General features: G+C 39.9%; 2 protein-coding genes across 2 annotated transcripts in view; one reads left to right on the top strand and one right to left on the bottom strand.

Moving 5' to 3' along the window:
• The window catches only part of LOC138011734 (GRAM domain-containing protein 4-like), a 22,639-nt gene extending 17,963 nt beyond the window's left edge, over positions 1–4,676 (top strand). The window contains exon 19 of the mRNA XM_068858880.1: positions 178–4,676. Within this exon, the coding sequence (XP_068714981.1) occupies positions 178–243 (66 nt within the window). The 3' untranslated portion in view covers positions 244–4,676. The remainder of the gene's footprint in view (positions 1–177) is intronic.
• Positions 4,677–7,204: 2,528 nt separating this feature from the next.
• On the bottom strand, positions 7,205–24,040 carry LOC138011724 (GRAM domain-containing protein 4-like). Its single transcript, XM_068858858.1, has 17 exons — positions 23,832–24,040; positions 23,222–23,292; positions 22,293–22,381; positions 21,970–21,995; positions 21,546–21,637; positions 21,062–21,153; positions 20,467–20,512; positions 19,935–20,006; positions 18,933–18,976; positions 17,409–17,518; positions 15,625–15,683; positions 13,756–13,854; positions 12,829–12,964; positions 11,898–11,985; positions 10,360–10,441; positions 9,893–9,961; positions 7,205–8,579 (listed from the first exon to the last, which is right to left on the bottom strand). Exons 1-17 carry the CDS (start codon positions 24,004–24,006, stop codon positions 8,484–8,486), a joined length of 1,446 nt encoding a protein of 481 aa, XP_068714959.1. The 5' UTR covers positions 24,007–24,040; the 3' UTR covers positions 7,205–8,483.
• Between the last annotated feature and the right edge of the window lie 609 nt (positions 24,041–24,649).

Below are 24,649 nucleotides of genomic sequence, written 5' to 3'. Positions count from 1 at the left end.
AGGTGCTCTTTTTACTTCTGGTATCAGTTTTTTAATTCAGTTCAATTTTAACTCATTCAAATCCGTTGCCGCCATTTGGAGAGGGGTCTATTCAGTAGCAGATCTATCCGCTGCCCCCCCCCAAACCAATAAGAAATGCATTTTAACTCACAAATTCAATTTAACGTTGTTTTTTAGTCTTACATTTTTGGTGGGATCATTGGAAGAGATGACGTCCTTGAGAATATCACACTCCAAATGTAACAGTAAATGTAACAGTAAATGTAACAGCAAGACTAGTATTGTTTCCGTAGAATTGCTTTAAACGTGATTGCCTTGATGACTATAGGGATGCGCATGCCTTAATCGTTCAATAATAACGTCATATTTTGCCTCATTGCAAGCTACTATAACACAGCCTCGAACCAAGGTTGTTTCTCTTTACATCCTTTGTCGAGAGGATACTAGGGTCGAGACTCTATATCTAAAATGGCCACCAGCCATCCTCGAAAAAACATTTGCATCTTTCTTTAAAGAAAAATCACTTATCCTAGTAATGACTGAAATAACTTTAACAAATTACTGAAAGCAATTCAAGGATAAACACCACGCCCTTGGAAAAATTTCTTTATTTGTTAAATTTACACAAGGTCTTATTTGAAAGCCACTTGTTCATTCGTTTTTGCTGGTCGAAAACGGACTGCTTGTGGAAAACTCAAAGCAAAACCAATCGTATTGAAATGCACTTTTACCTTTTCGTCCAAAATCTTTTGATTTCTCGTTTTTGCTGGTCAAAAACGAGAGAACCAAAAACTTTATCGTTTAATCTTCTATGTTTAGTGATCAAATGAATTTTTTTCTCTTTCGAGGAATATTTACAATGGCCATTTAAAGCGAAGGAGCAAAACGAGTACATTTTTAAATGTATTGTAAGCAAAAAGAAAATTAATATCCAGAAAACATTGCGAGTTGTTTAAAACCACGTTCCCTGCTAGCAGAGGTCAGCTCTTTTCTTTTTGCGTTCGCTGGGCTGACGATTACGGGAAAAGAGACCTATGTCATGGGTCGAAACTCGACTGTGTTGAGCATGCGCGGCGGTTACATAGCAACCGAATCCTCACGTGATACTTCATATTGTGTGGGCTCATCTAACAACAGTGGTATTACTGTAAAGGAATGCGGCTGACACAGCGGGCTCGTCACAGTCAGCAAACATATCATGGAGCATGCGGTTTGAAAAGTGCTGTCCAAATTTGTGGACGGCATTGGCAGAGGTCTGTTTCCCGTACTTGTCAGCCCAGCGAGCGAAAAACGAAAAGAGACCTCTAGCTGCTAGCAGGAAAAAAACCAAGTAAAATCTCAAACTAAATAGAACTTATTGAACATGCTAATATCTATTTCTAAAAGAAGTCGAAGAAATTAAAGATCAGTGGCTTTTGCCCTGAAAAAGCACCTTATCGATTACACTCGCATTTTTCTGGACCAAACAGTTGAAAAAAGCAGAAAGGGAATTGAAACATCAACAAGAATTTCGCTGGTTAACTGTTATCACCTGCACATGACCGTGAAGCGTGTAACTTGCAACTCTTTTCCTTGGAACAAAGCCGGGGATTTTATGACACCAATTTTATGCCCAAATATGGACAAAAGTAAGATCGATGCACGAGCTACGTTACATCCAAATAAGGGAATTTTTAAACTCAAAAAACACCAGAGTTAAACGCTTCAAGGGTCATGAGCTTCTGCTGTTATCAAAGCATTCGTTTTCACATTTGTCGGGTCCGATTTCTTAGAAAGTGCTCATGAAATGCAAAACCCTTTTGCAGTTAGAGTGTCTTCATGTTAAATATATTTTTTACTAAATTTTAACAATCAAAGGCATATTTAGGGAAGCTTATTTACATAATTAGTTGTTGATACAAAGGGTACTTTGGACTCGTTTTAAACCTCGCATTTCACATTTGCCGAATCTAGGGCAAATGAGAAAAGTAAATTGTTTTCGCTCATTTGCATTAGATTCGACACATGTGAAATGCGACGTTGAAAACGGGCCTAAGTTATCAGATATAAATTAAAATAGTTATCTTAGGCTCTGAACACCTATCCATCATTGCCTTCGGAACTTCGAGAAACTTCATTCTAAATTAGAATTCTAGAGTAACTGGGGAGAACTAGTCTTGTATCAATTTAACGTTTTTATATATTTATATCTCAGTGGGTATTTGTAATTCCTCTTTAGAACTCGTTTGCTAAAACTAGTTGGCGAATAACACACACGAAAAAGATTTCTCGTTTAGTTCTTTTATAATAAAGCTAAAGGTAGGGGTTCGAATCTCTCATTTTTCCAAATCTTTTCGTTGTTTTCATTTTATTTCTAACTAAGGAACCAGAAAAAGTGAGGTATATCGGAGAATCTTACCTAATGTTTACTTAGCAACCAATGCCAAACCCTATAAACTATAGACGAGCGAATAGGCCTCTTTACAATTGTGTGCTTAGTTACCTGGCCTTTAAATGAAAGTGACGCTGGTGTTGACCTTGTTATGATACAGACTTCCCTCCTTTTCTTATGTTAATGATGTTGTTGTCATGCTAATTAGTTGAAATTTACATAAGAAAGGCAGTGAGGTTTTTATCAAAACAAGGTCAACTCCAGCCTCACTTTCATTCACAGGCCAGGTAACTAAGCACAGAACTGTAAAATGGACTATTCCTGATTTATGTATAAACGAATTGAGGATATTTAGAGTCAAGTCAAAAGGTCTTTAAAAATGCGTCTTCCAAGTCTAACTAATCTATCTTGTGACCTTTCTAATACCAGATGACTGAACAGACGGACTAAGAGTTTGTCTCGAGCAGATCTCCATTTTGAGTATACGGTCGTTTTTGGAAAGAAAATATTAACCTATATCCACGAAGAATTAGGGTATACATGTGAGAAGCTTAAGCAAATTGCGCCAACTACGAAGCGATTGAACTTATGTGAACGGGGTTTTAGTTTTGAAAATCGAAAAAATAGTTACCTGTATATTTTTCATGTTATCCACAAACTTTCTTGTCAATTTTTTGCTTATCGTTTGGAAGAAAAAGAAGCAGAAAAATGTGGCAAAATGTTACGTTTAATTAGGGCACGCGCAAAGTCATTGCACGTGCCACGTGCAGAGGGGTAGCTCGTGCAGGCGAACTGTATTTTTGTTTGTCAAAAAGTACATTTGCTTAAGCGTTGGCAAACGTTTCTTTTATGTAGTCACTTCAAATTAAAATAAATTCTTGCATTTATTCTGGTGTAGTCAACAAGGTGCTGGCGCCTTGGCTGGCTTTCAACTTATGTGCAACTTGACTAAGTTTAAGAATTTGTTTTAATTTAGATTTCATTTGAGTCCTTAGTAAAGGATAGACCATTGAATTTCCGAGCGGGAGGAGGAGAACGGGTTTAAACAATTCCTTATTCTAAAAATGATCAGTAGTTCTAAAAGTTTTGAAAACTTTTAGAAGAAGTCTTTTTATCTGTGTAACCTACTGCAATATTTTTTTCTCACGATCAAGGATTACCTTAATTGGGCTTGTAATTTTTTTTTTGTCTTTGCTTACTCGAGTACCGTAGTTTTTTTCCTCTTCTTTTTTTTACACGAGAATTGTTTTCGGTACGTAGTAATTGCCTGCTTCCTGTTCCCCTTAAAAAATGAGTGGGCCGATTTCATTGCCGTGACTGTTACATTAATGTAATTTAAAAATAAGCACACGATGATTTGTTATTTGATCGTTTATTTAAATTGTGTGTTGGAATTAAAGGCCTGGGCAAACAGCTTGAATGATTTTGACTGCTGTTGTGCGCAAACAGCATTTCAACCCATCATCAACATTTGATTCAACAAAGCTTCACAAGAGCCCTGGTATTCAGTCCCAGGCTGAGCCCGCGTTTGTTTCTATGGATACGGACAGTGCGCACGTGCATGCCCAACTATGTCGAAAGAGGAGAGCAAACTCAACATTCGCGATAACAAAACAAATGTTGAGTGGTTGTTGAAGCAAAGTTTAAACGCTTTGAAACTCATTCAACATCCATTCAACTTCGTTTCAACATGTTTTAACACGGTTAAAAGGGGGATTTGAAACGGTTTTGACATCGCTGTGCAACAAAATCGAACAGATGTTGAGGTAAATAATGAAGACGTTTGCCCGGGACTTAAGGACGGTGCCTACTAATTCAAAGGTATTTTTGCCCCGGTTTATGATTATGCGAGAAATGTAGATCTTAACAAGTGTTATTGAAATCGAAAAAGAAAATTGGGGGACGTAACCACGCATTTTTCAAAGATAATTACTGAACAATATTTGTAAAAAGCTTTAAAATACAAAGCCATATATGGCGTTCTTTCTCAGATTAAAGCTTAATTATCTCTGAAAAATGCATGGTTGCCCCAAATTTTCTTTTTGGATACCAATAAAACTTACTAAGATCTACTTTCTCTGCATAATTTTAAACCGCACAAAAATACCCCTGTATTAGTAAGCATCCCCGATAGGAAATCCGAGTACCTCGAGATGCGCAGAACGTACGCGCAATAACAATAGTAGGCACCGTCCTTATTCTAGTTAAAATTGGGTTGTTAGCGGTTTTATAAACTTTGGTTTAATGATTTCTTTTGTAAGGTTTTGGGTTTTTTTAATAAAGAGCAACCATTCATTGGCGGAAACTGTGTATTTTCCCAGTTGTTTCACGAAATGTTAGCCTGTCTATCAGTCTCTATATCCGTCACGGACTCATTTGGGGAGGAATATACGTGTCGACGGATATGTTTGTTTTGTGTCAATATTTAAACGCTCATCATGCATCAGGGGCACCCAACGAGAATATAGTTAAAAACCACTTCGAAACAGCATTGGTAAACGCATTTTAGTATTTAAACAGTAGATATAGGCATATTTTTATCCCCTAAAAATTTTTCATCTGTTCGGATTTCCTAGCTGAAAGTCTAGTGATCCGAAAATTATAGGGATCAAAACGTACCTTTTCGAAAATTTCAGCCAGAAAACAGGCTCCCTAAAATTCTAGGCGACCTTTTTAGGGTACAAATCCGTTTAAAATGGGCAATTATACCATTTTTCAGATGTTCGAAAATCCTAGGAGAGGCAGGCAAGCAAGAAATTTTACAACAAATGTTTCGAAAATTCTAGATCTCAAATCGTCTTCCGAACAGATATTTTCCGAAAATTGACGTTGGGTGCCCCTGATGCATGATCATGCATGTGACCGGAATCGAAAATAGTGGATGTTTGCTTTCGATTTCAACTCTTTCAAGGTTGAGTTAAACTCTTACTGCGAGAAGTTTACTGCTCAGACAAAATTATCCTATCCCTTTTTAAGCTGAATTGTTCTAATATGTCAAAGGAAGTGAAACATGTCACGGTGACGCAGTTGTCCCATGATCTGCTGAACAACAGATGCCCCTATAGGACTGCCAGGGACAAGAAGCGAGTTATAATGGTACGAGTATCCATTACTTATTACACCGATGCTTCAAAGAAAAGCACTAACTCCGTTTACGATGAATGCTGTTGTGAACACCAACATAGAGCCGAGCAATCACTTCGTGAAACCTACAATCTACGCTAAGTGCAGAGTGCGAAAGATTGTGTTCCAATTCCAGGTCCGTCGCTTTAGAATGTGTAGCTTGCTTTATTCTGCGGTAAACGATTCTTTCAGATTGAAATCTCTTGGCATCTCGCAACACTGAAATAAAAGAACACTGTTGGACACAACAGTAAGTAGAGAAGAACTGTTCATTTTTTTATGAAACGACTATGGAGATATTTCAGCCAAACAGCAACTGTGAAGTCCACCCGAGTACGATGTTCAGAGTTTGAGCAAGAAACTTGATTTAATCGTTTTTATCCTATTTTAATTGACTAGTAAGAACACGATTAATATCATGGTATGTAAATGTTTCTTTTTTACACCACCTGTCATTTTATCGGTGAACGGCCAAATATAAAATCATTTATAACAGGTTTTAAGTGTGCTACTCTCGCCCTCCTGCAAATGATACGAAAGCTGTCGAACAAAATTTCTGGGAAAAGAATGCATTGCCTAAGAATTTATCCTACAAGATTCAGCTGAATAACTTTAACAACTTACCTTGACTTTTTTCCGGGTTGGATATTCTTTTCCCGGAAATATTGTCGCGTTTACTTCCATTAGATCTTAACGCTTGAATCTTGTGACTACGAATTTGTCGATAGTTAGACGGAGCGCACGCTGTACCACCCGCCACAAGGAGGTCACGTCGGAACCTCATCGGATCACGAAAACCGAGGATGCCCGAGGGTCGACTTTGGTGTTGTCGTTCAAATAGGAAATTCCCTATTAATCTTTTGATTGAGATTTAAACGAACAAGCTATATTGATTGGGCGGATATTCAGACATGACTTTTTTCAAATTCCACTGAAGAGAAATTTTGGCAAGTTGCGTTACAAAAATTGGCTGTTGGTGCTTGTGAAAGGTATGGGTATTTCCCTGAGCTGACGTCAAAACCGAAAGTTGCTCTGCTTTCCACTCATTCAGCCTGAACAGCTTCTGACGTCATCGCAGACCCATGCGTCTCTTGGTCAAATGACCGCTGGTTTGCTAAGTTTTACGGCTCACTTAAAGCAAGAATTTTGCTTTGAAACGGCAAGATAGGAAAAGTAAGCTTCGGGTTACAAGTATACGAAAATGAGACAGTCTAAGCACTTCTGGATTGGACTATGATGTGGTTCTTCATGAGGCGCGAGAGAGTCGCGAAGCGGCGAAGACGAGTTCGACGAGAAAGAGAAAAACCTCTGGTTACCTTGGACTTGAGTCTCACTTCATGCAAACACCAGCGTCAAGATCTGACCCTCAGGCGCAGGCAGGCTCGGATTGGTTGATATTTTTACAAACACGCAATATGATTGGTTCGTTTGATTGGTATTATCTAGGGGACGCGTGATTGCTAAGTTGCCATTGGTCCCTTTTGAAATTATCAATTTGACGCGTTTGACAGCTGGTGTCTGCATGAAGGTGAGATTCAAGTCCAAAGTAATCCGAGACTTTTCTCTTTCTCGCCGCTTCGCGGTTCTCTTGCGGCTCAAGGAAAACATCTGGGACCAATGGTTACCATGATGTCACGCATTGTCATCCACCTGGCTACGATACGCATCATCTGCATTCATAAACCTACATTTTCTTTCATCCACCCCATAAGCATTCACGTATCTTCAATCGAGCCTCTTTCACTTGTCAGGCCGGTAGAGATCTCATGGATGTACTCACCAAACTTTGGGGCAAATGAGTACGGATGAACACCCACTCAAATGAACCCTTTGTTTGCCCCTTGTTCTTTCAATTTATTCAGTATAAACGAATAGTATATTCATTTTTTCTTTAAGATGCCACTTAATATCTAAAAATCCTGGACTTGTAAGTTCAGGATAAATATTAAAAAAATATTATTTTCCGCGTGTGTTAACGAATACAATAGATACAAATTCTCTTAAAAGTGTTACTTGACTACGCGACGCAAATGTTTGTCCTTCTTCTGTCACATTAAGGAGGTATCATACCGAGATATATTTTGAATTCTAAAAAAAACTATTTAAGGTAAAACTTGGTATATAACAATGACTCGTGAGAATAAAAGTTGTTGTAGGCGCACGGGCCAGTAAGGTCAAGCAATCGATCACTGAACCCATCCACTGATCGATTAAACATGCAATTAGTTGATCAATCAAGCGAAGAAATCAGGCAGCAAGTCAGTCAGTCAGTCGGCCAAAAGTCAGTCAGTCAGTCGGTCGAAAGTCAGTCAGTCAGTCTGTCGAAAGTCAGTCAGTCAGTCGGCCAAAAGTCAGTCAGTCAGTCGGCCAAAAGTCAGTCAGTCTGTCGAAAGTCAGTCAGTCTGTCTGTCGAAAGTCAGTCAGTCAGTCGCCCAAAAGTCAGTCAGTCAGTCGGTCGAAAGTCAGTTAGTCAGTCTGTCGAAAGTCAGTCAGTCAGTCGGCCAAAAGTCAGTCAGTCAGTCGGCCAAAAGTCAGTCAGTCTGTCGAAAGTCAGTCAGTCTGTCTGTCGAAAGTCAGTCAGTCAGTCGCCCAAAAGTCAGTCAGTCAGTCGGCCAAAAGTCAGTCAGTCTGTCGAAAGTCAGTCTGTCTGTCTGTCGAAAGTCAGTCAGTCAGTCGCCCAAAAGTCAGTCAGTCAGTCTGTCGAAAGTCACTCAGTTCGCCAGCCAGTGACTCTATAGTCAGACAGGGATAAAAACGGTGAGTGACAGAGTGTGTGAGTGAGTGAGTGAGTGAGTCAGTAGTCACTGGCGGCCAGTCAGTAAGTCTTCCTGTCAGTGAACCAGTGATTCTATAGTCAGACAGGGATAAAAACAGCGAGTAAGTGAGTGAGTGAGTGAGCGAGTCAGTCAGTAGTCACTGGCGGCCAGTCATTGAATGAGTGAGCCATTCAGTGACTCAACAGTCAGTCAGTCAGTCAATATATAAGTTGTCACGTCAGAGCCCATGCGTAATTCGCCGCCCTTCCTGTGGCTCTGATACTCTCGAAGACTTCATCCCTGCCAATAATTCCACCAAAAATATACGGCTACCAAAAGAAGAACAAAAAAAGTAGTGTAAGTTTAAGGCGAATTTTTGGATATTAGGTCCGGAATGAATTAAGCGCCGGGGGGGGGGGGGGGGGGGGCACCTCCACTTCGGTAAATAATTTTTTTGGTATATACTAAAACAGTGAGATAACATAGCACAAAAAGATGATTTGAACTCATTTATTCGGGAAAAATTGCAATATTTTCGGGCACAAATCCCGCGCGAGTTACTCGGAGGTGAGTAGCAAAGGATATTTGGAGTTTGAGAATACCCTATCTGAGCGCCTTCCACTCTATTCACTGTTTTAGTATATATACCAATGGAAGATATCTCAAGGTGGTCACAGTGATCAAGAGCGGGAACTGGACCCAGCGCATGCGCATGAAAGTCCGGCGCCCTCGGCTGTCCGGCAAAGTGACCTTTTACCGAATTTGTTCCTGGCAATCGCTGGTCTAACTTCTCAGCCGCAATTGCAAATAGCCACCTGGTTTGTCTCCGGCCAGTTGAGACTCTTAAACAGTTATTGTTGTTCTGTCGCTTTGTGGATTGGCCTGCAAAAGCCGATATGGGGAGTGGTCAATTAATGTGCTTATGAAAATTTTCAGGATTTTCTTTCGTTACTGATTATTAAAGAGACACTTGGCGACGTTCGTCAAAATTTGGCGTGCATCTTATTCGCTGCATTTTTGAACATTGGTGGACGACGATGCTAACACCAAGTCAACGAGGGGTTATTTCTGCCAAAATCACGTTTTCCCTCACAGTTTCTGGATTTGATTATTACGCGGTAAATAAGCTGCACTAGTCGTCTTCGATAAAAAGATTTAACATCTCGTTTACGCGAAACGGCAAACGACATCCTGCTACTTGTTATAACAACGTTTAAAAGGACCAGTTCACGCTTTGGAGTGAATCATGGGTAATCATGGCAACGTCGTGTGCAACATGGCGGGAAATTCAAAGCAAAATAAATTGCACATGACTCTACTTTATAGACTTTCGCCTTCATAAACCTAAAAAAAAATTCATGTTTACAGCTGAGATGAACTAGACTTGGTATCTATTCCTTGTAATTCCTATATGTTGCTTGTTTTGTCTCCATACATTCTCTGTAGTGTTGTTTCTTTAGAATTACAGGAAATGTTTGGCAGAAACTTTGTTCAATAAAATAATCTCAACAATAGCCTAGCTAACAGGCAAGGAATCAGCTAAAATCAAACACGTTTCTTTGATTTTTGACAAAACTCAAACTTAAGCATGGCGTTTGCCGTGGCCAAATGCTAAATCTCTCTTATAAAGGCAAAAATTTACCTTGTCGATTCCGTGGACGTGAACTTCTAATGCCATTCCCGTACCAGGCATAATCGGGATAGGTTTGGCCTTTGGTAAAAAAAAAAGACGGCAGATTCTTGAGTTGCAGACTAAATCACAACCATGTATCTTTCTGTTGCAGGATTCTTCAAACAACAACTTTGCTAACGGATTGGAATTGAACGAACCTACTTTCAAGTCACAGAAAATTATAGGTGAACTGTCAAGGTTTTTTTTAGTTTTAAACGAGATAAAACGAATAAAGGGTTGTCACCCAGCGACTGCCCCCAAAAAGTGATGAGATAGGAATGAAGGGAGGGAGACTTCCGATCATTCTAGGAGGCCTGTGCGGACGAGCACCAGGGCAGAGTCACAAAAATGGTGATCCAGTTAACAATAGAACGAACGCCTGTGGTTGACTAGAATCGCACACTGTTCATTTATTTCTAAAAGTCGAGTAAGTTTACCTTAGTGAGGCTTGTAATTGATTCCAACTGAATCACAATATGTTTACCAAAGGAAGTCTTGCCTTTCTCGAAACACAAATAACTGTGAAAACAAATTTAAAAGCATTCTATTCCAGCAAGGCTATGGAAAGCATCACTAATTCAAGGTTTCAAAATAAACTGGAAGTTTCAGTCAAACCAGGCCGCCGTTCTGCCGAGAATTCTTGGAGAGTATATTTAGATGCTTATGATAATCGATCACCGAGGGATTTGTCTTAACAAACTCCCAGATTTCATTCGCATTCTTGATTGTGACATGACGTTTTGCCAACCACTTGTTTACAGATAAGGCACGAGTTTTCATTTTACTAGGCACAAAGAATCTCCTTTTTTGACATATTTAAAACATGTTGCCTTAACAAGCGACTGACAAAAGCAAAAGCTTTAATATTCCGTACGAACGTAGCCCGGCTCCCACGCAAACGGGGATTAAGCGTGTTCACGCAAATGCAAACGCAAACGAAGTTCACACGTTTAACGCAAACGCAAGGGAAGTAAGACACGCAGGCGCAGTTCAAGTCCTCTTTCCAAGATTGCCGACGAGAGTGAACCTGCGTGTTTTTTTTTTTTTAAATCTTGCGTTTGCGTTTCCCCGGTTCACACGTGTGAAATGCAAACACAAGAAAATGGAAAATCTTCCATTTCTTGCGTCTGCGCCAGCGTTCAAAACCGACTCAAAGGCTAGTGTAAAGATTATCCTTAACAGCGGCCGTCTATTAAATTCCAAGCAAAATTCTCCAAATTAAAACGTTTTAGCTAGCTAGTGTCTGGTAAAAATAGTTTCGACACCGAAACTAATAAAAAACAAAATTGTTTTTTTTTTTAACGCAGACGTCTAAAATGGCGAGACCATCCTTTCGAGCTTGCCAAAAAGGAACTTTATTCTCTACTTGCACAAATCCCATATTACTCCTGTTTCACCACCCCCCCCCCCCCCCCCCAAAAAAAAAAAAAAAAAAAAAACCTTGCATAGGCATTTTTTTTCGATTTCTCTTGGGACATCTTCGTGTCCCAGGAGAAATTGCAAACAATGATTATGCAAAATTTGACGAGGGTAGATGAGGCGCATTATGGGATTTGTGTAAGTAGAAAATTTAAGTGTGTAGTCCTCTAGCCCTGGAGCACTAATTGGGGACAAATGTTGGTTTTTGAGGAGAGGGGAAACCGGACTACCCGGAGAAAACCTCTCGGTGCAGAGTAGAGAACCAACAAACTCAACCCACATATGACGCCGAGTATGAGAATCGAACCCGGTGTCACATTGTTGGGAGGCGAGTGCTCTCACCACTATGCCAGCCTGCACCCTGCCAAGGCTTGTGACATTTTGTTTCATTTAAATACAGATCTCTTCCTTCATAAGGGGTTTAAATGTAGGAGATAAAGACACTGAACGAAAACTATCTCAGTCTGCTTACGAATAAAGTTGAGTGGGATTGCTTTATAACCTAACTGAGAAAGTCCGTATGTCCTAATAAAGGCTACCTAAAGCCTCTTGTTACCTTTGAGTAAGAAACAGTTTTCCGTGTTTCACGTTGGTGAAGGTTTTCTCTTTGTCCAGCAATATACACCTTTTGCCATACTCCCATTCTAACAGAAAACAAATATACTCTCAGACATAACTTGTTGCTGCAGAATTTTGAATCTAGCTTAAAAAGTTGAATTCAAATTCTCCAAACCAGCAGCAGCAAAATATGCCTGATTACCGTTAGCATGGTTGCAGTGTGAACATAAAGAAACATTCAAGAATGTTTTCTTTTTATCACAAGGGGTACACAGGAAACGCGGGAAATGACGGATCTCCTTGAAGAAATGCCTGCTTCTTGATATTAGAATTAACATTTTCCGTACAACTTTGGAAACTGTGAGTTGCTTTCTTTCATTTTTTTGCTTGCAAATTTGGCCAAGATCCCATTGAGAAACTAATAATATTCGATTCCTTTCACAACAGGAAACTTTTTATCATGCTTGTAATTAATTAAAGACTGCTTGCTTCTCTTCGGCCTTGCATGAGTCTTTAAGTGTAACCATTCAAATGAAAGCTACGGAGCAGTACTTTACTGTGGTGCTCTTTATTTTGTTGTAAAAGGTTGTGCTAACTTTTGAGTCTGTGGGTGAAATCCTGAAGTGTGACCATTCACATGAAAGCTACTGAGCAGTACTTCCATGTGGTTTTGTTTATAAAGCTGTACAATGTGGTTGTATCTTTTGAGTCTGTGGGTGAAATCCTCAAGTGTGACCATTCAAATGAAAGCTACTGAGCAGTACCTTCCTACGGTGCTGTTTATTTTGTTGCACAAGGTGGTGCTAACTTTTGAGACTGGGTGAAATCCTAATTATTGACCATTTAAATGAAGCTACTGGGCAGTACTTTTCTGTGGTGCTATTTATTATGCCGTAAGAGATGGTTGAATCCCAAAGGGCGATTTTCACCTGGTAAAAAAGTTTCAGTTGCTGGTAGCTTGAATTTATCAAGGATGGGGTTCGTGCTGGGGTTTCTTGATTGTTCGGATGAATTGCCGTTGCCAGGCGACGATAAAGAGCCCGTTGATGAGGCCCTAGGAATCACCTAGGATACAAATAAACACACGGTTATGAGCACCAGACCTTACACATCCAAACAAGAAATTTCGTGAGTTCGACTCACTGAAGACATTCAACTTTGGACAATCGTTTCTTTCTCAAATGTTAACTATGGACAGTTGAACATTTTTCTTTTTCTATCCAAATAGACTCGGACTTTTTTTCCGAGGTGGCAAAAGTTACTAAAAATCAGTTATTTGTATCTAAAGTCCAGCTCAGTGAAAGGCAAGGGTCTTTACCTAAAATGTAAAAGCAAGCGTTTTTTCGATTTAAATTAACATCGAAACATTGTGTCACTAAGGCCCGATTCACACGGTACTGGACGAATTTTCTACCGGTTGAAAAATTTGACCAGCCATTTTGTTTGCACGGAACCGTGCAATATTTTCTCTCCGTTCACACGGAACTGAGGAACCGGATTAAAGTTTAACCTTTGTCAGTGGTTTCACCATCTATTCATGTGCAGAGGGCTACTTCACGAAATTTGCCGTGCAAAAATTTAGACGGTCAAGGTGTTCACAGCGCGCCGCTTAAATTTTCGACCGTACCGGCTAAAATTCGTCTCCGATTTGGGCGTTAAAATTTTTGGACGGCAAGGCGTCTAAATCTTCCTACGTTTAGCGTGGTTCCGTGTGAAAAGCCCTAAATGCACAAATTTCAACCGGTAGAAAATTCGTCCGGTAACGTGTGAATCGGGCCCAAATGAAAAAATTGTAAACAATGACGTCACAACGGTTTCCTTATAGGAATTTGACTCTAGAGCGACGGCCCGGTTACCTCTTGGCTGGTTTGTGTCTCACTCTTCCTTGCAGCTAAATCTGCATCCGTTGGCAGCTCTCTCCATAGCTTTTCTGTTGTATCATACCTTCTTTTGACCTATTTCACAAACGAAAACTCGAGAGGTGTAAAAATGAGACTTGCTGTGTTTGTTGATGTTTCGTCCTGACTGGCAATTACGGACAGTGCCTACTAATTCAAAGGTATTTTTTCCTCGGTTTATGATTATGCAGGAAATGTAGATCTTAACAAGTGTTATTGAAATCGAAAAAAAAATAAAAAATTGGGGGTAACCACGCATTTTTCAAATATAATTCACGAACAATATTTGTAAAAAGCTTTAAAATACAGAGCCATGTATGGCATTCTTTCTCAAATTGAAGCTTAATTATCTCTGACAAATGCATGGCTGCTCCCAATTTTCTTTTTGGATACCAATACTACTTACTAAGATCTACTTTCTCTGCATAATTTTAACCTGCGCAAAGATATCCCTGTATTAGTAAGCATTAACGATTGGAAATCCGAGTATCTTGAGATGCGCAGAACGTGTGCGCAATAATAATAGTAGGCACCGCCCTTAAGTAGCTTAAGCCAGGACGACGACGACTGCTACGAGAACGTAATGAGCAAAAACAATGGCTATTCACGCCCTGCACGAGCGTATTACATTTTGGTACATTTCATTGCCGTTGCCGTCCTGACAAAGACGTGAAATCAATTTTCTCTCCAAACATCCACTCCGTTCATACCAATTTTCCTCCTGGAATAGTGATGCATTGGAGTGATCGCAAAACACATGTAACTACAATCACGGGAAATTACATTTTTAGACAACGTTCTCGCAGCTTTCGTCACCGTTCATTCTACGTACGTACGCCTGATATGTAACAAACGCTACTTGCTACTAACTACTAAGCATAATTTCCAATAGGGGTTTTGCACGGCAGCCATGTTGCATGACAGGAACAATAGATTCTCTTTCCTATGGGAACAAATGTTCTTTCTAAAGCGGCCTTCACACGGCAAACTTGAGTTTGCAAACTCAAGTTGGTGTGTGTGAACGGCATAAAAACAGTCGGCAAAGACGTTGGCAAACTGTTGGCGACAAATAGAACTTGTCTCTATTCTCGCCAATAGTTTGTCAACATGTTTGACAACTGTTGTTGTGTCTTTCACACACACCAGCTTGAGTTTGCCAACACGAGTTTGCAAAATTAAGTTTGCCGTGTGAAGGCCGCGTAACGCAAAACATTTTCACTGTTCCTGCCATGCAATATGTCTGCCGTGCAAAATCTCTATAATCCCACTTTCAATACAATTATGTTGCTTTACTGCTTCGTGGCTTTTTGCAATACACTTTCGCTGAAGGAGTTATTTCTAAAGCCCCTTGCCAAAGGACGCAGCAACTCCCAAAAAGGTAAGGACATGCAGTGTATTACGGAAACGATACGACCCATAAGACTTTGTAAACTTACAAAATTCGGCCGCCATCTTGTTTTGAACATGTTAATGCGTTGCTATCTCCATGGTGACCATGCGCAATGCGCGTGCGTGGCCCCAACAATGTTGGGAGAGCTGTGCAAACGGACCTAACATTGTTTCGCTACGCTTCGGCGATCACGGAACAAAAAAAATGTTGGGAGTGGCTCAAAGGTTTGACCACAGCAGTTTCAAACTTGATGCAACAACTCGAAGCAAGACGCAACAACATGCAACAGGATGTGGAAACAGACGCATCAAGTACCACCCAACAATGTTAGTTCCGTTTGCACGGGTCTTAAGGAAACCGTGATGATTCGTGGGTGGGTCTTGTGAAATCAACTTCTTTTCATCATTCAAATGTAGAGGGGAAAAAATATCAATTACCTTTGGAAATCGATGTTGAATTGGGTTCACAATGAACAGCTTAATTCCCAAAAACAACCCTGTCAAAATCAGAGAATGATAAATCACGAAGAGAAAAGAACAATGCAAAATAGGTCTCTACTTTTCGCTTCTACTTTAATAAAGGTATGTCCTGTTTTTATCCCGGCAATAATCGTTCTTCTATGCCTGCAGTGTAGACTTGAGAAATATTATACTTTAATTCAATGAGCGCGCGTTAGATAAGAATTTGCTATAACCAATCTTAGACCTAAATTCTGGTCGCTTGGATACCGAAATTCTGTAATTTTGGTTTCCGCCACAAATTCATCCCCTTGGCAACAAACCAATCTACGTCGGCGATGTCGACGAAAAACCCACAAAACAGAGGAAACATAATTAATCGTGATGCACGTGCGGCACGGATTTTAGACTTTTGCACGTCACCAGAGCCTGCGCATGACCCGAGGCTCTGGGAAACTCTATGTGGGAGAACATACCCCGTAGGGTTCTTAAAGCCGAAAACTGGCCATTTGAACCTTACGGCGCCTGCTCACTCCTTATGCTAACATGAATGCGCCAATCAGAGACACTTTTCAATGTTCTTCACGAAAACCAATGAGAAGGCACCTTGTTTCAGGGTTTCCCAGATTCCCCAGAGCTCTTCTCTTCCTCAGTCATGCGCAAATGAGAAGAGCTCTAGGGTCGAGATTGCGACGTTAAATTACCAACTTTGAGGTTTCGATGACAACGTGAGGGTACATGTTTACAATTACTCTAAAACCACTCGTAGCAATTTGTTTCTGGGATACTTCGCCCACAATATATATCGGCATATATCGTAAAAGATCAACGTAAAAGACCTACGTAAAAGACCTACGTTAGTGTATATTTTGAGGTTACGTTTTTGCCGACGTCGCTTCGCAGATCTTTAAAAAAGGGAGTTTACGACCTACGACTTGACGGCAAAGAAAACGTCACAAAGTTTGCATATTTAATGAGTAAAAACAATAGCTTGCACGCTCTACACGTGCATTTTTTTCATTTTTGTACATTTCTTTCACGTTTTCGGCAAATCTGGAACGTAAAATTTAATGACCAATTTTCAGGTTTTAAGGTGATGTTACACGAGCCGATTTTTAATCCATGGTTCACGAGACAGCTTTTAACGTAACTTTGTTGCGGCAACGGTATGTTACACGAGACGATTTTTAATGCAACATTGCTCGCAACACTTGAACCCAGGCTCCTGCTTGACAAATATGGCGGAAAATGCATTCTGGGACGATGTTGCGTTAAAAGTCAGCGGCGGGGGTGTTACACGCACCAACACCAACAAAATTCGGGCACCAATGTTGCAGGTTTTTGAATCGCTTTCAAAAACCTGCAACATGTTGCCGCAACAAAATGTTGCGTTAAAAATCTCCCTGTGCACCCTGTTACTCGACGCAACTTTTAACGCAACAATGTTGCGTTAAAAATCGGCGTTAGAAATCGGCTCGTGTAACATCACCTTTACGAAGAACGTGAACAAAAGGCAACTAATTTGAATTTTCCTGTCGTAGCTTCAACACCGCACCTCCTAATTTAGTTCCTGGAAAGTTGCGCTAGTTTTTAGAGGTTAGACAAACCGACATAATGACGAAAAAAAATATATAAACCTGAACTTGCAGTTTTAAATGACGTTTTCGTTATCGTCGCATCGTAGATCTTAAACTCCGTAAAGTCCCTTAGCAGAACGCTAAAAACGCAATATGCAAGCGTAAAAATTCAACAAAACAGGATACCTGTGACAAGAAACAATGTCTTTCCTTTGAGCAATAAAGACGCTGTCAAAGCCATGAAGAGAGAAGTAAACAGTTTTCTTGAAGCCGCTGGATGCTGCCACATCAGCAAACTAAAACATACAAATACAAAATGGGGAAAATTATAGGAAAGATATCTGTTTACAAACATTGACGTCAAATTTCTTTCGATACTCAAATTTACCAACCACCGAACAAAAGAACCCTTTGTTTCGGCATCCAATAAGGCTCTGATTGGCACATTAATATCAATAGGTGACGTCATCGCCATAATTTGCTACCGTTTTGTACAAAAAAAATGGCCGTCTCATCACGTGATTAAAAACAAGCTATTAAAGTTCTAATTCTCTAATCTAATTGAGAGACCAATTCGTGCGCATGCGCATACCCAACAATGTTAAAAGAGGTGGTTTCAACATCGCTGAACATTCAACAAAATCGAATGGATGTTGAAGCAGTTTGCCGGGGTCTTACGGCACCTCCTCCACTTAGAAATTTTCTGAAGGAAGGCGTGACTGTGCACAAGCTAAAACGTTAGCAAATTTGTATCGTTCAGTGTTTCACCGTGACAGAGATTAGCCTCGAACCAGCGACCCTTAGGACGAGAATCCAGCGCCATAACCACTGCACCATCGCGCCTCCAATAAAAAACAGGTCGGATAACGAAACTCCTATCTCCCCACCACGAGTCCACAGACAAACAACTGGGATAACTTTCCGTCAAATACATAAACGAAGCCATGTTTTCATGTTTTTTGTCGACAAATGGAGCATTTCGGATGTCAAATCTATAGCACATAATTTATCCTATGACAAATTTCGAAATAATTGACGAGTGGCATTAGAGAGATTTACCATCTGGTTCATATAAAACTACAAACGACAAACTGTATGATACTGCTTGTTTAACAAAGCATAAAAAATCCCTTATTCTAACTTGTCTCCTTCTTTTGAGAACTGAAGTTACTCGATTCCTGTTGATAACAGGCAAGAAATTCGCACAAATGGACACTTTTGTCGAGAAATGCAAGTATAATTATATAGATGCAAGCCCAATTTTGATATCCAACACGAAGCATTTGCTACCGATTTCCAACAATAATTTAGGTTAGCGTTATTTCAGCTTAAGGTAAAAAGAGAGGAGAAGCATTTGGGGTACACTTTGTGACGATATTGAATTGTCTGTATTCCGAGGCGCGAGTGATGTTGAAGTTAAAGAGAAGAACAAAGGGGACACTTCGAGGCGCTTATTGAAATCCGCATTTCTGGACATATCTGAAAATCGAGCAAGTTTCTTTGATTTTTGACTAAACTAAATTTCAGCCTAGCGTCGTTAGCCGTTTTGCCGTAAAAGCGACGCTAAAGCTCTCTATTAATTCTGAAGGTATATTAACCCCTCTTGCTGGATGACAGCCGCTTCCTATCCTTTGCACAGCTGTCTGCGCATTTCGCCCATAATTGTGCTTGTTGTGTTAAGTAAACCAACATAGACGATATAGTACTTACTTTTTCAGTTTTTCTAACGAGTCTGCCATTTTCCCTAAGGTATTCTGCAGAAAAAAAAATTAACTTCAAGAATCAGTCTTACAAATTACAAAGAGAATAAGGAGATTCAGTATTTATCGATGACAAGAGCTCATCAGGGGGTCTCTATCTCCACTTATTCCTTGAGTCAACCCGAATCTAATGCATATCAGCGAAAGTATCATTATGTCCCTTGACGCTGAGATAGCTTCGTTTTGATTGACTTTTAAAATAGTGCGCGTGCTGAATCTCCCAAGGAAGGCGTTCTATATATAAATCTACTCGGGAAAGAGTTAACTCCTAGGCAAAATATGGGAGACGCCAACGAGAACGTCACAAATTTGCATATTTAGTGGACAAAGACAATTGCTTTGCACGCCCTGGACGTGCGTTTTTCACTTTTGTCCATTTCTTTGTCGTTGTCTGCAAAACAACAACGTGAAATAGCAAAATTTGAGTTTTTATGAAGAACGTCAGCACTAATGAAAATAAATTGTCATCTTCCCTCAATTAAGCGCCGTTCCGACCAGTGTCATTTTTGAGCAACTACCACACCCTTGTTATATTAAAAAGGTTGAAATAGTCACTTAGACGTACATTTCTTTTGATATTGAAATTTGCCAACCACGGAACAAAAGAAGTCACTGTTTCAACAGCCAATTAGCTTGTGGTTGGTACATTAATAACAATGGGTGACGTAACGAGAAATATCGCTATATATATTTCGAGATAACGCTCTCGTTGTCGTCGCCGTCGTCGTTGCTTAAGTGTCCTTAATGAGTTCCCGTCGATGATGACTCGGGAATACTCGGAAAAAATTCGAGTGCTTCTTTGCAGGAGTCGACAATCTACGACTTCCGATTACTAGTTCGGATGCTCGGATACCACTGAGCCACAGGAAATTCAATTCGTGGGACTCGGCCATCACCAGCTATTAAATGCTGTACATTTCTATCTCTTTTTCCCCGGGGAAAATTCTTTTACCTGAACTTTCCTTGCGACTTGCAAAACCAATTGAAATTTGTCAGACCAGCTGTGATCATCTGAAGAATTCGTCTGTGGAGGAAACGAGATGCTCAGTATTGCACTGCACTGCAATGCGTGGTATTGCAATATAATGCAATGCAATGCAATGCAATATCACGCAATCGTATAATCTTTAGTTGGCTGTCATAGACCCAAAACCAAAGTTATTACAATGAACAATCACAATGCGAGGAAACAGCACAATTAACCAGTCCGAATTTGAAGCAAAAACCAGCACAATTGCCACTACGTTTCACGCTTTTTTGTTCCAGAAAAGTTTGGCATCCTTGCTCGATACGTTTAGCCAATTGCTAAAAGAAGCAATCAACAAAAAAAAAGATCATGAAACTGCTCTCCGCACTCAAGAGAAGCCGGCCTGATATCATCAACACTGGGTTGGCTCATCCAAACAAAACTAAAATATAAAGTAGCTTATAATATTAATATTTCATTTCAATCATATTTCTTTGATGATTTTGATTAACGGTACCTCGTTTTTGTCCACCTCTACAAATCCCAGTTTTTTAGCAATGCCTCTATTGATAGAAGGAGAAAATAAATCAGACTTTTTGTTTAAAATGAGGTATCTATGAACGTATTTTACTTTACAAAGCGGGGAGCCGGAGATGGGCGTTGGTTAGAAACTGCAAACTTTACAAAAGCTATTTCGTTATTTATTTTGGGACGAAACTCAGTTTTCTTCAACGTCTATAACTGCATCAGGTGTCACACGAACATTGTGCAATATCATCTCGTAAAAAAACATTAGGGACTTGAAGATATACGACAAATGCATCGACGCATACGTCACTTTAAATTTAACTGTGCGGTATCGTTATTCCACGCGGTTATTCCACCTCGCTAATGTCGTACAATACGGGCTTGTAGTATCCTAACAGAAATTGGGTATAGGCGGTTTCAGAGTAAAAATAAGGAATGAAAGATTCAAATTTGAGCGCTCATTATGCAGACGCCACTGGGCTATAAGGTGCCCGCGGGAGCTTTGATGGCTATCCCGACAAGTTAACTACAGCTGTATGCCAAGAGAAATTGCATTGTGCATGAGACATCATGTACTATCTTACTTGGCATGAAGATAATTCGTGAACAGTTTCCAGATGACCATGAAGAGGATCATGGAAAGAAGAAATCCATGCCAGACAGAATACATGTAAACCTGAAAATACATCAAGTATACATTGAACCGATTACAATTAAAATAATTTTAGTTAAGTTTAGACCACAGTTTACAACAATCATTTTCGGTACACAGAACTTTCACGTGGAGGAATGCTTATCTGCTCTTGAACTCTCAACGCTGTTCTTGACAAAGAAGATCCTTTATGAACTATGATTGGCATAAATGGAAATAACATGGAACATTGTTTAAACAACGTACAGTTCTTTTCTATATAGCAAGACTTTGAAAAACTTCAAGGTACTTTAATCACACAAAAAAACGTGCTGAAAGTGACTTGGGTTTTTGGTTCTCTACTAGATGCTTGTAAAGAAACTTACCATAGAAAATTTAATAATAATTAAGTAACACTAACAATAAACGATACCCACCAAAAATATCAAAAAAGATGCTGTTGGATTGGACCAGGAAAAAACGCCATGAACAGACTTGACAAAGCTGGTTATGGGCTTAATTCCATCACCTGTTGCAAAAACAAGTAAGTCACAAGTGTTGACATCAAAAAGAAACTTTCTTGCTGTGTCTGTTATGCAGTGTAGCATTTTCTGATTTGCTAATTCGGTTTAAATTATTTGTTTGTTGAATTGTTTCTTAAAAGGGAAAAAAGCGTTTAAGGGGAGAAAACAGTCACTCATTTGCAGTGTGAGGAAACACCTGTCAGCACGTCAGAATGTGCTTTTACTTTAACTGAATCTAATTACATGCAATGGGCTAAAAATCAGTGCGTAGTTGTGAAAATACAATTATAGTAACAAAGTCACCCTGAAGCACTACAAAAGACAACAATCCACTCACTGAATCGGGTGATATTTTCCTTTAATCTGAGGGACAACAAAGAAAATAAATTAATCAACAAAGACAGCAAAGAAAATTAATGAATTACACAAATGCATGCATTTTATTCTGCACATAAGAAGTCCCTCCACAGTCGATTTTCCCTTGTAGACCACTCAAGCTTAATTCTTGGTTAATTGATTCAAACGTCAATCTTTTCGTGTACGTTATTTAATGAATAAGGTTTGTTACATTTGAGTACAGGAACAGTTCGACGTTTGAACTGGGCCTGAGTTCTGACCATTTTTTTGGTATTTTCTAATTACCTGTATGAGAAGACCTACTTTTTCACAGTCAAAGGTTCTCCTTCATCATCTTCTTCATCAGAAGTTTCAGGTTCATCATTGACAAAGTCCCATAATCTGTCGACAATCTCAAAATGGATAAAGAGAAAGAGCCATGTAAACTGCAGGTTGCAGCTCATTGTTGAAACAAGCCAAACCTTAACTAATGCTAAATTATTAGGCCTAAAAAAACAATTATTAATGTTTAAGACTTAAAGGTGAGCATTTTGGTGATTGTTTGGGTTGTTTTCAGTTATGACAAAACACTGACCTGCAACCTTAACTTGCAACCTACCAGCATGACTATTCCCGGGGTGGGGGTAGGGGGTAGGGGGTGAGGGGTAGGAGGTAATGGTTGAGGGGTAAGGGGTGGGGTGTAGGGGTGAAGGGTACTATAGCTGAAACAAGCCAAGTCTTTACAAGAGTGTTTAGGCCTAAGGTTAGCATTTTTATAAGGGTTTGGGTCGTTTCAGCTATAGTACCCTTCACTCCCTCCCCCCACTTTTCCATCCCACCCTACCCATTCCTTTCACTTGTGCCTATCCAACCTCTTTGTTTTGACTCACCTCAACTCTCCAGTTCCTTTTCCCGGGAGTCCTGCTTCTCCTTACACATCCCACCCTGGTCTTCATCCCTCTCCCCATCTTGCCCTACCCCTCCCCTCTAATGTCTGCATCCTCACCTTGGTTGTTTTACTATACAGAAGGTGTAAAGTGCAGGTTGTGGCATGACTATTCCGGGAGTGGGGGGAGGGGTGTGAGGGGTGGGGGGGGGGGTTTGGGGGTGAGGTAGGTATGACAATTGACATTTAAAGGGAGGAAAGACAGGGAAAAGATGGGGAAGGAGTCCAAAGGGTAGAAGGGAATTAAGGTGAATGCAAGGGAAGAGAAAAAATGTACTAGAACTGAAAATGATATTCATAAACTCACCAGATCAACAATTTGTGTTTTCCACATTTCAAGCTTTGCTTTGACCCTTTGAACTCTGGGAGGCTCCTCAGCTTAAAACAGCAATAACGATCAAGACGTCAAGAAGAGAAATTTAATTTGAAATGTAATTTGAGAGCCAACGTCAGTGAAGTAATGTAAAAACCATTGCACTGTCTAATAATACTTCATTGTAACTCTCTGAAAATGTACCTACTTCACAAAATAGAGAAACTGAGCATAATTTATACACTAGAAAAACCTTGCATTACAGCATAATGGGATGACAATAGGGTTCTTGATTCCTCAACTATTTTGTGTAAAATAAATTGCTCAGTCATGAAAGACATAAATAGGATCAAGGGCCATGTAATTAAATCGAAGGGAAGGTGAATTTAAATGAGTGTAAGTGCATTATAACTTTCCCAACTAGGACTTTCCTTGACTTTTACACTTGATTATCTTAATTTTAATCTGTATAGAGCTTAAGAGCTAAGCACTCGCAGAGGGAGGGCAGCAAAAGATGTCATGGCAGAATCCAGTAATTTCAGCTTTTAGAGAAGACAGAACTACTGACTTTAGTTAAATTTACTTTAATTTAATATGTTTATACCTTTAGCTGAGCTCAAATTTGAATGGTGTTCTGATTGTCCCACACTATTACCATGAGTGTGTCTGTGATGAGCTCCATCCAGCTCATCCTGTGTGCATTCCTCGTGTATTTGAGAGCTACTTCCAGCGGCAATACTGTCACTTGTGTTGCGTGACAAGGTCACTTCTTCTTCCATGCCTAGATCTACCCAATCAGCTGCTGGTTTACCTGACCTTGAATCAACCCCAAGGCTGTGGATGCGACTGGCATTTTTTCTGCAATGGTATTAGAAAGAATTGACTTAACGACAGCACTACACACAAATTAAGGAGCTTTGTTCAACTAATACCAACAATTCCTGCTGAGAAACACTGACTGACATATGGCTTGAGTGGTAGACAGCTCAGTAACTCAAAGTAAACTGCCATATTACCAGGACTAAAAAAAATATTAATGATAGAGGCACACACGCATACCTATATAGCCCTATATATAGCAGTATCCCCGATCCCTCCCCCCCATCCCCTCCAATGCTGTTGACTTAATTCAATGGACCCTGGAAAGTGAAACACTCCACAGATTTTTACTCTTCAACTGGGGGTGTCCTAGTGTGTCAAATGGGTAAAGTGTCTGACTGAAAGACTGCCTTCTGGACTCACTCCACTCAGACTGATCCACTGACTGGAACACTGAAATTTGGAGTCATTCTAGCTTTTGAAAATACCTTTGGCAACTTTGAATTTTGTGCCTTTTGCCTCTGTTTCAGTTTTTCTTTCAGTTCGGTATCTTTCTCCTTTCCTTCCTGGAGTTCTTTTTTTGCAGTTTGTAAACATCAGTTG

Source organism: Montipora foliosa, chromosome 7 (genome assembly GCF_036669935.1).
Source record: "Montipora foliosa isolate CH-2021 chromosome 7, ASM3666993v2, whole genome shotgun sequence".
Classification (NCBI taxonomy): domain Eukaryota; kingdom Metazoa; phylum Cnidaria; class Anthozoa; order Scleractinia; family Acroporidae; genus Montipora; species Montipora foliosa.
Note: the sequence above shows the minus strand (reverse complement) of the source record. Positions and strands in the feature narration are given on the sequence as shown.

What these genes read in the sequence shown, in the direction of transcription:
- LOC138011724 (XM_068858858.1), bottom strand. Translation starts at nt 24,006, where the DNA reads ATGGAAGAAGAAGTGACCTTGTCACGCAACACAAGTGACAGTATTGCC. An exon ending in ACGAATTATCTTCATGCCAA is followed by an intron (nt 20,513 to 21,061) that starts GTAAGATAGTAC and finishes TTCTATCAATAG; the next exon opens with AGGCATTGCTAAAAAACTGG. An exon ending in AAGTCGCAAGGAAAGTTCAG is followed by an intron (nt 18,977 to 19,934) that starts GTAAAAGAATTT and finishes TTTTTTCTGCAG; the next exon opens with AATACCTTAGGGAAAATGGC.